The 14,728-nt window shown below is 48.7% G+C and overlaps 2 protein-coding genes across 2 annotated transcripts; one reads left to right on the top strand and one right to left on the bottom strand.

The window, feature by feature from the left end:
• The first annotated feature begins 8,026 nt into the window (after positions 1-8,026).
• Positions 8,027-9,293, top strand: LOC119305534. The gene has a single exon (XM_037582032.1). It carries the CDS (start codon positions 8,073-8,075, stop codon positions 9,093-9,095), a length of 1,023 nt encoding a protein of 340 aa, XP_037437929.1. The 5' UTR covers positions 8,027-8,072; the 3' UTR covers positions 9,096-9,293.
• A 582-nt stretch (positions 9,294-9,875) lies between these two features.
• LOC119309179 (protein SCO1 homolog 2, mitochondrial-like) lies at positions 9,876-13,787 on the bottom strand. The gene is made up of 9 exons (XM_037585223.1): positions 13,589-13,787; positions 12,636-12,765; positions 12,364-12,439; positions 11,864-12,076; positions 11,273-11,362; positions 11,053-11,185; positions 10,838-10,976; positions 10,640-10,690; positions 9,876-10,264 (listed from the first exon to the last, which is right to left on the bottom strand). Exons 1-7 carry the CDS (start codon positions 13,675-13,677, stop codon positions 10,856-10,858), a joined length of 852 nt encoding a protein of 283 aa, XP_037441120.1. The 5' UTR covers positions 13,678-13,787; the 3' UTR covers positions 9,876-10,264; positions 10,640-10,690; positions 10,838-10,855.
• Positions 13,788-14,728: the final 941 nt, after the last annotated feature.

The following is a 14,728-nucleotide window of genomic DNA, read 5'->3' as shown; positions in this document are numbered from 1 at the left end:
ACCCTTGGACTATGTCCTCCACCGTGACACGAGCATAGCCATCTTGAATGGGGTTGTTGTGGTGGAGTGCTCCAGGTAAACATGGTAAAGCACTGCCGATGGCTACCTTCATGGACATGTTCCCGATAGGATAATACAGATGCCATTCTTTCATCTCCTTTATATCGTCCACGGGGTAGCGAGGAGGCTCCGGTGAAGTAATTTCGACCACCAGAGGCTCCGGTGCAGTAATTTCGACCACCAGAGGCTCCGGTGCAGTAATTTCGATCGTCGGTGCATCTGCACCAGCCGGTGGGGCCTCCGTGGAAGCCACGCTGCTTCTCCGCTGCTGGCTTCCGAGATCCACTGGATGATCTTCATGCTGCACCCGAGCTGCATCTCTTTCGGCTACTAGTACACTCATGGTTTTCTTCATCACACCCATTTCCGATGCCAACCGCGCCACAACATCTGCTTCCCGATCCATCTTTCTCTTACGGCTTCTGTAACCGTACGGGTCATCGTTCTGGGGGAACCCTATTTTCCACGGAATGTGCCCCATGCCTCGTACACGTCCTCCGTGTTCAGGATTCCCGAGGGCTTTTGTCAGCGCGTCGTTCTCTCTGTTCAACTTGATCTTCCCCTGTTGAGCATCCCTCATTGCGTTAATAAGGGCTTGGGTGGGTTTAATTAATTTGCCCCGGTAAACACACTCCCCTGTCTCCGGGTTCAGCGTTCCCCCATGCCCGTACCACCAGCTTTTGGCCCTTGGGTCCCATCCCTCCGTACCTGGACGGATTCCTCGCGCCGTCAGCTCGTTCTCCATCTTCTCCAACCTAGGCACCCAAATGCGATACTCTCCTGGCCCCATAACATGATTGTACTCCTTCTTAGCCGCATTTTCCTTATTTTTTTCGATATTTGAATGAACTGCTCCGATTTCTTTTGCTTCACAAATTCTGGCCAATCATGTTTCAGTTTCTCATATTGTCCTTTGAAATCCGGAGTCTTGTTCTGCTTGACAAAGTCATGGACTAGATTTTGCTTGAATTTCCGGAATGCGTCGGCCATCTTATGAAGAGCGAACTGTTTGACTAGCCTCCTCCTCTCCTTGTTTTCCTCAATCTTGTTACCCTCCTCATCGAATTTGTTGTATTCCGGAGGTAGAACGAAATGTTCCATAAGCTTCTTGAAGCAATCTTTTTTTGTTCTCTTATCGACAAAAGTGAAACCATCAATTCGTGCCTTCTTTGGCTCATTCCACTCCTGGACGGTGATCGAGACGTTGTCTCTAACAATGGCTCCGCATTGGCTGACAAACTTGGTGGCGTTCTTGCGGGGCTCCATCGGCCTGCCGGTTGCACTGTCGACAACCTCGATGGTGCATGTTTCTCCTTGTTTCATCGTCTTGGTTGCGCCACGCTTTGACGACGTACTCGATTGTTTCGACGATCCGGCCGAGGGCTAAAATAAGAAAGAGTCGCGCGCGTTAGTACACACATATTTATTCAAATCAGTTAGTTTGTATCACCAGAGGCTCAATGTATATATATACCTCGGCGCCGGAGGTGGTTGCTACTTCAATTTGAAGATCGTCGTTTATCGACGTTTGTTCGGCATCATCTTGCTGACGGCGCCCTTCATCTTCACCGTCAAGGTTCAGATAAGAAGAGATATCATCTTCTTCTTCTCCGGTCGGCACATATAGAATATCGCCGTTTATGATGCCGAACATATGTGCTTCACCGTCCGGATCATAGTTGTCCATAATCGGGTCAGCTCTATCGTCCGCCATTATATCAGTCCTGAAAACATGTAGTAAAAACAAATTAATTAAGTGAAGAAGGGGGGCGGTGGCGGTGGCGGTGGCGAAAGGGCGGTGGCAAAAGGAGGGGGCGAGGAAGGGGTGGGAGAGGGTGTCGCGGTAGAGCGCGAGACGGGGCGGCAGACGACGGCGTCACGGAGAGGGGAGGCGAGGACAACACATTTATAACCCTCGCCGTCCCCTCTCGATCCCTAAAAAAACACCGCGCGTCAAAAAATGTTAAAAATACAAATAATATATCAAAAAATTCAGAAAAATAAAACTAATTCAATTCAAAATTCTAAAAATACAAATAATATATCAAATAATATACCAGAGGCCGGTCGTCAAACTTTGGTATCCATGGAGCGTCATGGACTACATCACTCCAAATTTCATGTATCATTCGAAAATGGACACCAAACACATCACGGGTAATATAATTCACATGATCCATTCAACAAAGTTTGGTACAATAAATTATTACACATCATTTCTTCCCTTGTGTCCCTGCTTGCTTACGATTGTGCCGTATCCATGGAGCATCCTCATCAAAGCGGACACCACTGTTTTGGTTGGTGCTCTTTTTATCTTGGGCGATCGTGTAAAATGTATTCCCATTTATCTCGTACCCTTGGAAAGTCGTTATAGTCGAAGATGGTGTCTTGGCCAACATGTACAGCTGATCTACAACATCATTGTCATTCATTAAATATTTTCTCAACCAACTGCCGAAAGTCTCCATGTGGGCCTTCCTAATCCAGGATTCAGGCTTCCCCGGGTTGTCCGAGCGTAAAATATTCTTGTGTTTCTCAAAGTACGGAGCCACCAAGCTGGAATTGGTCAGTACAGTGTGGTGTGCTTCAGTCAGAGAATGGCCGTCCATACATATCGTTGATTTCCTTCCGATCGTGCCTTTTCCACTTAGTCTCCCCTCGTGCCGCGATCGAGGAAGACCAATCGGCTTAAGGTCAGGAACAAAGTCAACACAAAACTCAATTACCTCCTCATTTCCATAGCCCTTGGCGATGCTTCCTTCTGGCCTAGCACGGTTACGAACATATTTCTTTAATACTCCCATGAACCTCTCGAAGGGGAACATATTGTGTAGAAATACAGGACCGAGAACGAAAATCTCTTTGACTAGGTGAACCAGGAGGTGCGTCATAATATTGAAGAAGGATGGCGGGAACACCAACTCGAAACTGACAAGGCATTGGATCACATCGTTCTGTAACCGTGGTAGAACTTCTGGATTGATTACCTTCTGAGAGATTGCATTGAGGAATGCACATAGCTTCACAATGGCTACTCGAACATTTTCCGGCAGGAGCCCCCTCAAAGCAATCGGAAGCAATTGCGTCATAATCACGTGGCAGTCGTGAGACTTCAGGTTTTGGAACTTTTTCTCCGCCATGTTTATTATTCCCTTTATATTGGACGAGAATCCAGACGGGACCTTCATACTGCTCAGGCATTCAAAAAAGATGACCTTCTCTTCTTTGGTCAGAGCGTAGCTGGCACGACCTTGAAACCATTCCGGATGCCGGTCATCAGGGTCTTTCAAACGTTGCTGGTCCTGCCGTGCTTCCTTTGTATCATTTTTCTTCCCATACACGCCCAAGAAGCTTAGGAGGTTCACGCAAATATTCTTCGTAACGTGCATCACGTCGATTGCAGAGCGGACATCTAGGACTTTCCAATATTCTAGCTCCCAGAATATAGATTTCTTCTTCCACATGGCTGCGTGCCCGTTAGCTCCCTTCGGAACTGATTGTCCGCCAGGACCCTTTCCAAAGATGACTTTCAAATCCTTGACCATATCAAATACCTCAGCACCAGTGCGTTCCGCAGGCTTCGGCCGGTGATCTGCCTTGCCGTTGTAATGCTTGCCTTTCTTTCTTACTGGATGAATTTTCGGAAGAAATCGACGATGCCCAAGGTACACGTTCTTCTTACAATTTGGCAAATGTACACTTTCAGTCTCATGTAAGCAGTGCGTGCATGCATTGTATCCCTTATTTGACAGTCCCGAAAGGTTACTAAGAGCAGGCCAATCGTTGATGGTTACGAAAAGCAACGCTCGTAGGTCAAATTCCTCTTGTTTGTGCTCATCCCACACACGGACACCACCCCACAGCTGTAAAAGTTCATCAACTAATGGCCTTAGGTACACATCGATGTCGTTGCCGGGTTGCTTCGGACCTTGGATGAGCACTGGCATCATAATGAACTTCCGCTTCATGCACAACCAAGGAGGAAGGTTGTAGATGCATAGAGTCACGGGCCAGGTGCTATGGCAGGAGCTCTGCTCGCCAAAAGGATTCATGCCATCCGTACTTAGAGCAAATCTTATGTTCCTTGCGTCAGCTGCAAAATCTTTGAACCATCTGTCGATCTTTCTCCATTGCGTTCCATCTGCGGTGTGTCTCAACTCCCCGTCCGACTTACGGTCCTCTTTGTGCCATCGCAACAACTTGGCATGCTCTTTGTTCCTGAACAGACGTTTCAACCGTGGTATTATAGGAGCATACCACATCACCTTGGCGGGAACCCTCTTCCTGGGTTTCTGGCCCTCAACATCGTCACCAGGGTCATCGCCTCTGATCTTATAACGCAATGCAGTGCATACCGGGCATTCATTCAAATTCTCGTATTCACCGCGGTAGAGGATGCAGTCGTTGATGCATGCATGTATCTTCAGAACCTCTAAACCTAGAGGGCAGACAACCTTCTTTGCTTCGTACGTACTGGCGGCCAACTCGTTATCCTTTGGAAACATATTCTTCAACATTTTCAGCAAGTTTTCAAATGCCGAGTCAGCTACACCTGCCTCTGCCTTCCATTTCAGCAAATCCAGTGTGCAGCCCAGCTTTTTCAGACCATCATCGCATCCGGGGTACAGCGCCTTTCTGTGATCCTCTAACATGCGATCCAAATTCTCCCTCTCCTTTTCAGTTTCGCAGCGTCTCCGTGCATCAGCAATGGTCCGACCAAGATCATCAACGGGATCATCACGCGCCTCTTCTTCACCTTCCCCTTCACCTTCAGCATCCTCCATGAAAGTATCACCGAAATGAGAAAGATAGCTTTCATCGATGAAATCATCCCCTTCTTCATCTTCTTCCATTATAACCCCTCTTTCTCCATGCTTGGTCCAACAATTATAGCTTGGCATGAAACCGTGCCGAAGCAGATGCATGTGAACATCTCTTGAGGAAGAGTAACCCTTCTGATTCTTACAGATAACACATGGACAGATAACAAAACCCCCCTGCTTGTTCGCATTAGCCACTACGAGGAAATCTTTCAAACCCGTAGTGAACTCGCCGGAGAGTCGGTTACCGTACATCCATTGCTGATTCATCTGCATTATTATAATATAAAATATATAATTAACCATCATGCATTTGTTAAACTAACTAGCTACAAACAATATAAATTAAACAATGAACTGCACACATGCATATTTTATCAATGACACATCAAAGGTTCATCAAGTTGCTAACCGCGATCGAGGAGTGTGGCTCCAACACTTCATGTCATGTTTGTTTCATGCTCTTGGGGCATTTCATCAAACACCTTATGTGCATAAGAGGAACCAAAAGCAAACCTACACCCACTTGTGAAGAGAATGGCTCCAAATGGCTAAGTGTTGGCTGCTGGATGGGTATATATAGGGGAGGGGCTTTAGTTGCGGTTGGCCTGGCAAACCGTGACTAAAGGTGCCCGAAGGCCTTTAGTCGCGGTTGTCCTCGCCAACCGCGACTAAAGACCCTCACGTGCGCCAGCTGGCCACCGAGCGCCCTGGGCCCAGGCCTTTGGTCGCGGTTCACCTCCAGAACCGCGACTAAAGGTCCCATTAGTCGCGGTTCCTACAGCTTCGCGACTTATGGGGCTGGACGGAAGCCTGTTTTTCCACCAGTGAAGGTTTACCTAACCAGTAACCACTGATCATGGATGGACCGGCCAGTAGTTGCATCAGCCGTCAGCAAGCCTCCACAGCCGTTTGCACGTTTGCCATATTATATTTAGATTGCCTAGTAATCCTTTTCATGATCCCTGCGCGTAGTATCACTATGCTATTGATTGGTACCGCTGATTTCAAGGAAAGGTTGATTGGATTCCTGCAAAACAGAGAAGGTTGATTGATATGGTAGGGTTTCAGTTTGACAGATCAGTTGATGTCAAAATGGGGCGTGCAAAAGTTTGACAGTCAGTATTACATGCTTCTTTTACTCGTCGTCTCGCCATGCTTAGCTGCGATCCACCACGTACCCGGTACTAAAGTGCACCCGGTAACTTATTTAACTAGAAGCACACCAAGTTTCCAGTTCATCGGCCTCCTGAGTCCTGATGCTGCTCATTATAAAAACTAATTGGGTGATTCAGCCTGCACAAACTAGATGCGATTTTGCATCATGGCAGAGCGAGAGAGATGCGTCGTGATTAGGTCAAAAGAAAACAGGGGAGAAAGTGGGCAGAAGGAAAAATGGCTACTGCTAGATCTTAGGCACCCTCCTTTCTCTGTGGACTGAGTTCTCTAGGACAGGATTAGGTGCTTAATAGAAAGAGACATGTCATGGTGCAGAAAGAGGTGTGATATATGGCGGAGAAAGTAAAGTACATACTACAAGGCCGTGTTGCGGAAACACATTTCATTTCATCAGCCTGTCGGTGGGTTAGGTTGATCGATTAGGTAACGCACGGAAACTAAACCATACTGCGAGCTGCAGTGGTACAAGTACAACAGCATGTCCTCTTATTTAGAAGGCGACGTAAGAGCAACTCCAAGGGAGAGACCCATTTTACCCGTTTGGCTCATCCGGATACAAAACTTCACCCAACGAAGCGACTTAAACGGACGTCCGTGTCCACCTGCTGTCCGCCCCCGATCCAAACTTGACCCAAATCTAGAAACAAATGGGTTCGAAGCGGACAGAAGCGGACGCTCTCGTCGACCGCTGTCGTCCGCTCGTGTCCGCCCATGGTCCCACCTAGCAGTGACTAACCACGAGCTGGCGTCTAGCTCCACCCAGGAGGAGTGAGGCCACCGGCGAGACCAAATGCGCAGGCGGCCGCCACGCTCAACGGAGAGCCCCCGAGCACCTCGCCACGCTTCCCCCCGCGCGCCGCCGTGAGCCGTGCCACCTCGCTCCGCCCGCCGCATGCCCCGCAGCTCGCCTCCACGACCGCTGCTCTGCCCGTGAGCCACTCGTGCGCGCCGCACCCCGCGAGCAGGAGGTGGTCGAGCGGGGCGGCGAGCAGGAGGCGCGGGACAGCACGACCACCGCGTCCGGAGTCAGGGGCGGCGTCGCGGCCGACGACAGCGAGACGACTGCGTGGAGGAGCGGCGGGGCCCGACGGCGTGAGGGGGAGCGGCGGGGCCCGACGGCGTGAGGGGGAGCGGCGATGCCCGACGGCGCGAGGGGGAGAGGACGGGCGGCGGATGGATGCCCGCAGTGTCTACTCTGTCTGCTTTTAGGTTCTTGCGTTGGATGCCCGCAGTGTCCACCCCATATCCGCTTGGCGGACAGAAGATCCAAACGGACAAAACACGGACAAAATCCGTATCCGTTTGGGTCCCTGCGCTGGAGTTGCTCTAAGGTATACGGTAAAACATTTCGTGACGCAGCTCACCGGGCTGTTTTCAAGTGGTTTCAAGAATAAACTTGAGCGTCAACGTCTGCAGAAGGTGTGGTTAGGTCTTAGTCGACTGAGATTTAATCAAGTACGTAAAAAAACAAAGAAAATACTGAGAAAAAAATACACTTATCTTAATGCATAATCTCACGAATATAGCATGGACTGAGCTAACAAAGTCTTAATTGACCGAGACTTATCAAAACTGTTTCGCAAATGTTTGGGTGACAGGGGCAGGGCAAGAGCACAAGTGGAATTCCCATGAAACCGAGACAGATACTGCATGGCATGAATATTCTCTGCCGGGCTGCTGCCGCCTGCCAGCGCCCCTGGCCAGTCAATCAGCCCTGCTAGATTAAGGAGCAGGAACAACAGAGACGCATCAGCATCAGAGACTGGAAAGGAGGAAACTGAAAACGAGACATCAATGAGAAAAAGAGAGAGGAATGAAACAGAGTTGCTAAACAAACAAACCTGGAGGAGTGGTGCCAACAAAAGCGAGCGCAAAGGCGAAGCTGAAAGCTGCCTTCCCATCCATCCATCCATCAATCCGCGCGCTTTCTTTTCTTTTAAAGCGCCTCTTCTTCCTCCTCCTTCCCTTTCCCTGAAGCTACCGGCCGCCACTGCTGCCCGCGGGACAGGAGCAATGAAGAAGATCAAGGCGGCGCGCGGGGGAGCGGCGGCCACGGCGCCGACCGACTTGCTCGTCTGCTTCCCCGGCCGGCAGCACCTGGCGCTGATGCCCAAGTCGATGTGCAGCCCGTCCAGGGCCACCCTGGACAAGGCGGTGGCCGCGCGCCGGAGGCAGCTGCAGCTCCCGGCCGCGCCGGCCACGCGGTACGGGGGAGGAGGACGTGGTAGTACTAGTAGCCCGCTGTTCCGCGGTTCTAAGGCGAAGGAGACCGTCGGGGACGACGAGCCGCAGTCGCCCAAGGTGACATGCGCCGGGCAGATCAAGGTCGGCCGGCCAAAGAAGCCGAGGCCCATGGTGGAGAAGCACGTCAAGGGCGACGGCGGCAGTGGGGGCAGGTGGGTCACCGTGGCGGAGGAGATCGAGCGGCTGCAGGAGCGGAGGAAGAAGGCGAGCTGGCTAGAGACCGTCGGGATCAGGAGGGACGCGCTGCCCTTCCTCGGCGGCGCGCTCTGGAGCCTTCGGCACAAGGTGAGGTGCTTCGGGTCGTCGCTCCCCGCCGCGGTGGACTCTTCGACGGACGACGACAATGACGTGGAGGAGCGCGAGCGCAAATCCGCCGCCGTCGGAGGAAGCGCCGCCGCGAGCGTGTTCTCCAAGTGGCTCATGGTGCTGGAAAGGAGCCATGAACCCCACGAGCAAGACGACAACGACGACGAGCTAGACCAAGAAGACGGGCGGCCGAGCAATGAGGCGGGAGACGACTGCTCCAAAGCGACGTCCGTGCCTCCGCCGCCGAACGCGCTGCTCCTAATGCGGTGCCGGTCGGCGCCGGCGAAGGGGTTGGCGAGGAAAGGAGCAGAACCGGCCGGCGAGGAGGCCACGCAGGAGAAGGGGGGCATGGAGGAGAAGAGGGACGAGCTGGTGTTCATGAGAACGGCGCCAGACTTCCTGAAGCTGTCCATCGACATCGCCAAGGAGACGTGGGTCGTCGGCGGCGTGGACCCCCTCGCGAGAAGCCGGAGCTGGAAAAGGTGACCTCTAGTCGCGCGCCGGTAGCCGTTGTACAGAGCTCGACGTATACCTTCCTTGTGCCTCGCCGGTTCCAATGTTTATTTTCCGCTTTGCAAAGCATAAATCCGAGCTGCAGAAAATGTTGTACGGTAGTATGTTTCTCCGCGATTCAATGTCGACACGATCGTAAGAGAATCTGTGATTGATGCACAAGTGACGCGGTGATGAAAGGGACATGGCTTGTTGCGCATTGGAATGCTAAATCAATCTAGGCATCTAGTGATCTGCACGCATCACAATCACAACCAAAAGAAACAGAGCAGAAATCAGAACTGCGGGTCGTCCGACGCTGCAGAGTGAGAACCTGAATGTTGCATGCATCGGAATTACTACTACTGCGGCCTCAGCGTGGCAAAACCTGCTACGGTTACATCACCATCGCAAGATCACGAAATAATCAGCATATGATAACGGATTGGTCTCTCGATCTACATCCCAAACTGCAGGCATCAGTTTACACTTAACTTGTGCATACACCGAAGGGTGGCTAAAGATCCGCATACATGTCAACACCTAGCAAAGCAAAAGTAGCGTAAAGAAATGAGTGTGCCCAACTCGTAATGGCGGCAGGTGGAGTATGTCCAGCTGTGGCCAGACACGGCATATAGATATCGAGTACTGCAAAAGGGAATCGGCAGTGAAAGCTCTCCTAGCCCTGGTCACTTACACACCCTTGAAAAGCTAATTTGCTCACAGATCGGAACGCTTGTGCTAAACATTTGTTTCTCTGAAGATATGATCACATGACAGAACATGGGCTGTAAAGCTTCTTGTTCACCTGTTCATCCAAAAGGCATTAATGAGTTCCTGAGTCCGTGCTACGGAACATGATTACATTAGTTTCAGCGCATCGAGTTAGATGAGGACACGATGGTGTGAAAATCACTCAGGCAGGCATTGCCAAACTGCAGGTGATCTGTAAATTCGTAAAAACATTCGTTGCGTGAGGCACTCTACACTTCTGCTCCAGTCTAGTTATACAGCAAAGAGCGATGATAGGGATAATAGGATCCTGAATCACTTGAAGGCAGGGCAAAATGAAGAGTTCGCCATGTCACCGGCAAGGCTGCACAGGGGTAGGGGATGACCTTCAGAGCAGACATTGGAAACTACCGATACCGAAGAATTAGGCCCTGCAACAATTGTTGTAGCAAAACTGTGTTAGCACCATTACTTAAACTTGCACATCAAACTCTTTCATGCACACACACAAAAATTGTGCAGAATACGATGTGTGATCTATCTACAGAACAGTAGAAATTTTAGATGAAAATCAGAAAGATTGTACAAAAAATCTGCCCTGTGTGCTGTGTATGATCAAGTGTAAGTCTTGATCAAATGACAATAATAAATGAAAATAATGTGGAAAACAATACGCTGCAACAAAAAATGGATGACACTGACATATTAAAAAAAATCAGCTAGCAGCAGGCTCTAAAACTTAGAAGTAGGAATTACACAAATAATTGGTGATAAAAAAATGAGAAGCACTTCTTGACAAGTATTACCAATTAACGATCAGAAGATAAATTCTTTCACCATCACATCTGCAAAGCCACCTAAGGTAAGAAATGTTAAAATCTATTAGTACGCAGATACTTGCTACTTCCAGAAAGGAAAAAAGATCAGCAAATACAAAAAAATACAGGTATGCTTTAATATCTCAGATCATAATTAGTTGAAGCAAATAAAATCAAGAGGTATACCACAGGCAATCTACTAGACTACTTCGCTGCTGAATTAGATGCTTTCTGGATCTCCGTTGTTATCGCCTCAGCAAGGTCTGATGCCTTATACTCAGCTCCAAAGCATCTTACTGTCTCCAGGCATGGATCTAGCAAATACCTGTAACTCAAGACAGTCAAGTTCTTGAAGCTTTATCAAAAAAGTAAGTTAAATGAAGACTCTCGTGTGCTCTTACATGTTATGAGAACTTTCTACAATATAATCCTGACCAACTTCACCAACTTTTTTAAAGAAAATGCGGTATTCTTGTGCCATCTGTCTTATTGCATCGACTGAGCCTGTTAATCCTGTTATTCTTGGGTCGAATTCTGCAGTTCAAATGAGACTAATTATCACTTACAAATATAGCGCAAAACTGACGGTTCCAATGACATAGAACAAGCATAGAGGCTTACCACTAAGATATGCCTTAAGCTGAGCAGGTGAATCACGTTGAGGATCAAGTGTGACGAAGAGTGGTTTAATCTTGATATCATACTTTGACTCTATGAAACAAAAATAAAAGGTTTGTAAGAGATCATGAAGATAACAAACCAATAAGCAGAATATAGCACACAGAAAGTAGATGCTTTAAATTGCGGATTGTCAGCAATTTTAAGTACAACAGACAATTAGTAGTTCAGGCTGGAGCACGACTGAGATAAGAAAAGGATTAGTTAAAATAGCTTCGACAACATAATTGTGACAAAGAACTTAATACTAAGTAACGCAAAGAACTATATATCATTGGGAATTAGCATCAAATGTTTTAGTGAAATTGGATGCTTTTAGCCCAAATATAATGAACAAACATGCATTTGTCCACTCATAGACCAAAATAATCATATGCAGTATGCATAATAAGGGTGTTAACTAATATTTTGGAACAGAGGTAATAGATCTGTACAAGAACAGAGAGATAATGATGTGATAAAAAAATAACAAGTAATGCCAAAAGATGAGGTGCTTCCAATGGTGTATTCAGGATGTGGTATATAGCAACACACCTAACAGCTTAACAACATCAGCGATCTTCTCAACTTCGTTCGGCCCCACATCTGGGGATGATGTATAGCCAAAATACATCAGCGTCCAATTCCCTTGAAGCTTTGATTCAGTCACCACATTGTTTTCTGTATCATAGAGCTTAAATGGTCCTCCGATTGCAGGTCTGTTGGTAGTGCACCTTTTGGGAATACTGTTCTGTTGTGCTTGTTTACCTGGAAACACCATGATATGAAAGAATATAGAAATAATAAACTCAATAAGACACAATAAAGGGTTAACGAGAACTGTTTTTCGTTCAAGCTAAGCTACAATGTACAGCTGAAAAGTAATAATGAAAACTGCATCTCACAGAAGCGAAGAAACTCTGGTATTCTAATATTAAGAATTTTTTTAAAGCAACACTGACTGCCAAAGTTAAACTGGCTGAAAAGATTAATACATCAAAATGTATTACTTCAGGAAGAACAAGAAACATCACTTCTGAAGAATTTGTAAGTACCTAAGGGAACTGCACGCTTCTCATCATTATAGTGAACACAAGTGGCTAGTCCAGCAAAGGCTAGAATGGCAGATGGCTGCAAAACCAACATTCACATGTACATAAGAATATGATGTTGGGCCAAATCACAGTCCACATGTCAAATAAGAAACTATTGAAGTTCACCAATAAGCCATGATAATAGTTGCCAATACCGTAAAAAGTATGATAAATCGTAGTTAAGGGGAAACTGATAAAATAGGAAGATTGAGCAGGCCAGGAAAGCAACATACGACAATGTAATATATTAGTGGCTGAGAATTTGACTCGTTCTCTTCAGCAAACTGTCTCATCGGTCTATCATACTTGGAGCTTCCTCCGGTAGAATAACCTCGAGGCTGGTAACCCCGCACCGGAAATTGCCTGCACAACCAAATTCTAAGGATTACAAGAACTGCAGAGTTAAACAAAGAGAGAATGCCTAGGTTGAACAACATACATGCAAACAGGCTTCTGAGAATATCGACAGGTAGGAAGCATTCAGATCATTCAGGATTTAAATTAAAGCTTATAATAAAGTAATAAAATGATGAGTAATGACTAACGACATTCAATCCAAGGTCTATCATCCATAAGGGGCAGAAAATGATTATCAAATGAAATTCGCCATGGTATAGCTTCAATAATTCATTCCTACCATGATGTGGGCACTTATGCCAGTCAGAGCCATCAACAACAGAGCATGTAAATCAACTACAAAATGTTAAACAGCAGTGCAGCGAAACTGAACAGCAGGACATGATCATAACCGACCCACATATCAAAAGCTATTTTAAGCAATCACTAATCACATACACACACAAAATGCAGCACCTGAATCCGAATGAACAAAGACTGCATAGCGAGGCATAAAGCGTGCAGGGCACACACAATTGCGGCGATTCACTAACCATACTTGACAGAAATTTCCCCTCCAGTTAATTTACTCCCAACTCCGACCAGTCTACACAGCGGTGTTACAGGCCCGAATCCTCCACGTTCCTACAACGCACAGACGGCTCGCGTCCTTCCCCAGGCAGAGCCACCCTACGGGCCTGACCAGCAACCGAAACGAGGACCGGGCCGGACGAACTAAGGACGCCACCGCGGAAACGCCCGATGAGGCAACAGCACAAACAGGTAGCGCGCGCAGGACAGGAGCATCACGCGGAAAAAGTGACCGAGACACGAGGTAAGCCAGCCTTACCTGGTCTGCCACGGCGGGGGCACTCCGGCCGCACGGGCGGTGCCGAGGCGGCGTAGCAGCGAGAGCTTGAGGAAGCGCGCGGGCAGCATGGCGGTGACCCGGGAGGAGGCTCCGGAGCGAGGCGGGGGCGTCGGCAAGGGATGGAGTGGAACTGTAGGAGGGGAGTATTTTGGAGGTTTTGGGGGGTCTCGGCTCTCGGTCGGCCGTGTTCGACTTCTTCTGGTCCAAGAAAGCAGGTTTGATCTTCGTGCAGCCCAAGATATCGTTTTGCTGGGCTGGCCGGTTCATTTTCACAGTCTTTTATTTTCTTTATTAATCTTTAAGGAAAACATAGAACGTTTCACTTTTTTTTTCAAGTTAGGTTTCACTTTTTCTGAGAAGTAAATTTTACGAGTATCTTCGTGTTCGTGCTATCTCTACTCCTAATATCTCAGTTGGTAGGTCGCGTTTCGGGTTTTATTTTCGTTCCACCATTTTCGTCCGGGTTTTTTCCGTCCTCAATCCCACCTCCCACATCCCACCGATTCCCCACCTCCACCTTCGTCCGGTTTAATTTCGTTGGTTATTTTTCATCGAGTTATTTTCCGTCTCGCCTCTCTGTCTCCCACCGATTTTTTTTATCGTTCAGCCCGCACCCACGAGACGCTCCTCTCCTCCCTCTCCTATGCGCTCGATCCCCTCTCACGCCTAGGGTTCGTAGAGGTTGCACCGCCACCGCTCGGCTCGGCCTCCTCCTTCCCTTCCCTCCCCCCACCTCCAGCCACACCCGTCCGACCACCTGCCGGATCCCGCGCCGCCATGCCCTGCATCGCTCCAGTCTTTTCCCACAACTCACGCGTCGCAACGGCGCTCGCGCCCGCGCGGTCTCCTCCATGACCTCTCTCCCTTGCGGCGGCGGCACACATGACCCATCCGACAGCGAGCTCCACAGGTCAACGCATCCTCTCTTCTCTCCCATGGAAGTCCCTTCCCTCTCACATCTCTCTCTGTCTGTGAGCGGTGGCGGCCGGCTGCGCGAGAGGTCGATCTGGTCACGCCTTCCCACCATCGTCCGCGCTGCGTCGCTATCGGAGGGACACCCTGCCGCTGTCGGGGACTCGCCGTCATTGAAGCACGCCACCACGCCGCCGCACTTCTGTC

This window comes from Triticum dicoccoides, chromosome 5B (assembly GCF_002162155.2).
Source record: "Triticum dicoccoides isolate Atlit2015 ecotype Zavitan chromosome 5B, WEW_v2.0, whole genome shotgun sequence".
Taxonomy (NCBI): Eukaryota; Viridiplantae; Streptophyta; class Magnoliopsida; order Poales; family Poaceae; genus Triticum; species Triticum dicoccoides.
The sequence above is the reverse complement of the archived record's forward strand: the minus strand, read 5'-3'. Positions and strand labels throughout refer to the sequence as shown.

Excerpts from the sequence above, each read along its gene's own strand:
- LOC119305534 (XM_037582032.1), top strand. The coding sequence starts at position 8,073 with ATGAAGAAGATCAAGGCGGCGCGCGGGGGAGCGGCGGCCACGGCGCCG.
- LOC119309179 (XM_037585223.1), bottom strand. The coding sequence starts at position 13,677 with ATGCTGCCCGCGCGCTTCCTCAAGCTCTCGCTGCTACGCCGCCTCGGC. Across the intron at positions 12,077-12,363 it reads GAAGCGTGCAGTTCCCTTAG|GTAAACAAGCACAACAGAAC; the intron begins GTACTTACAAAT and ends TGGTGTTTCCAG. Across the intron at positions 10,977-11,052 it reads GTAGAAAGTTCTCATAACAT|GTATTTGCTAGATCCATGCC; the intron begins GTAAGAGCACAC and ends CTTGAGTTACAG.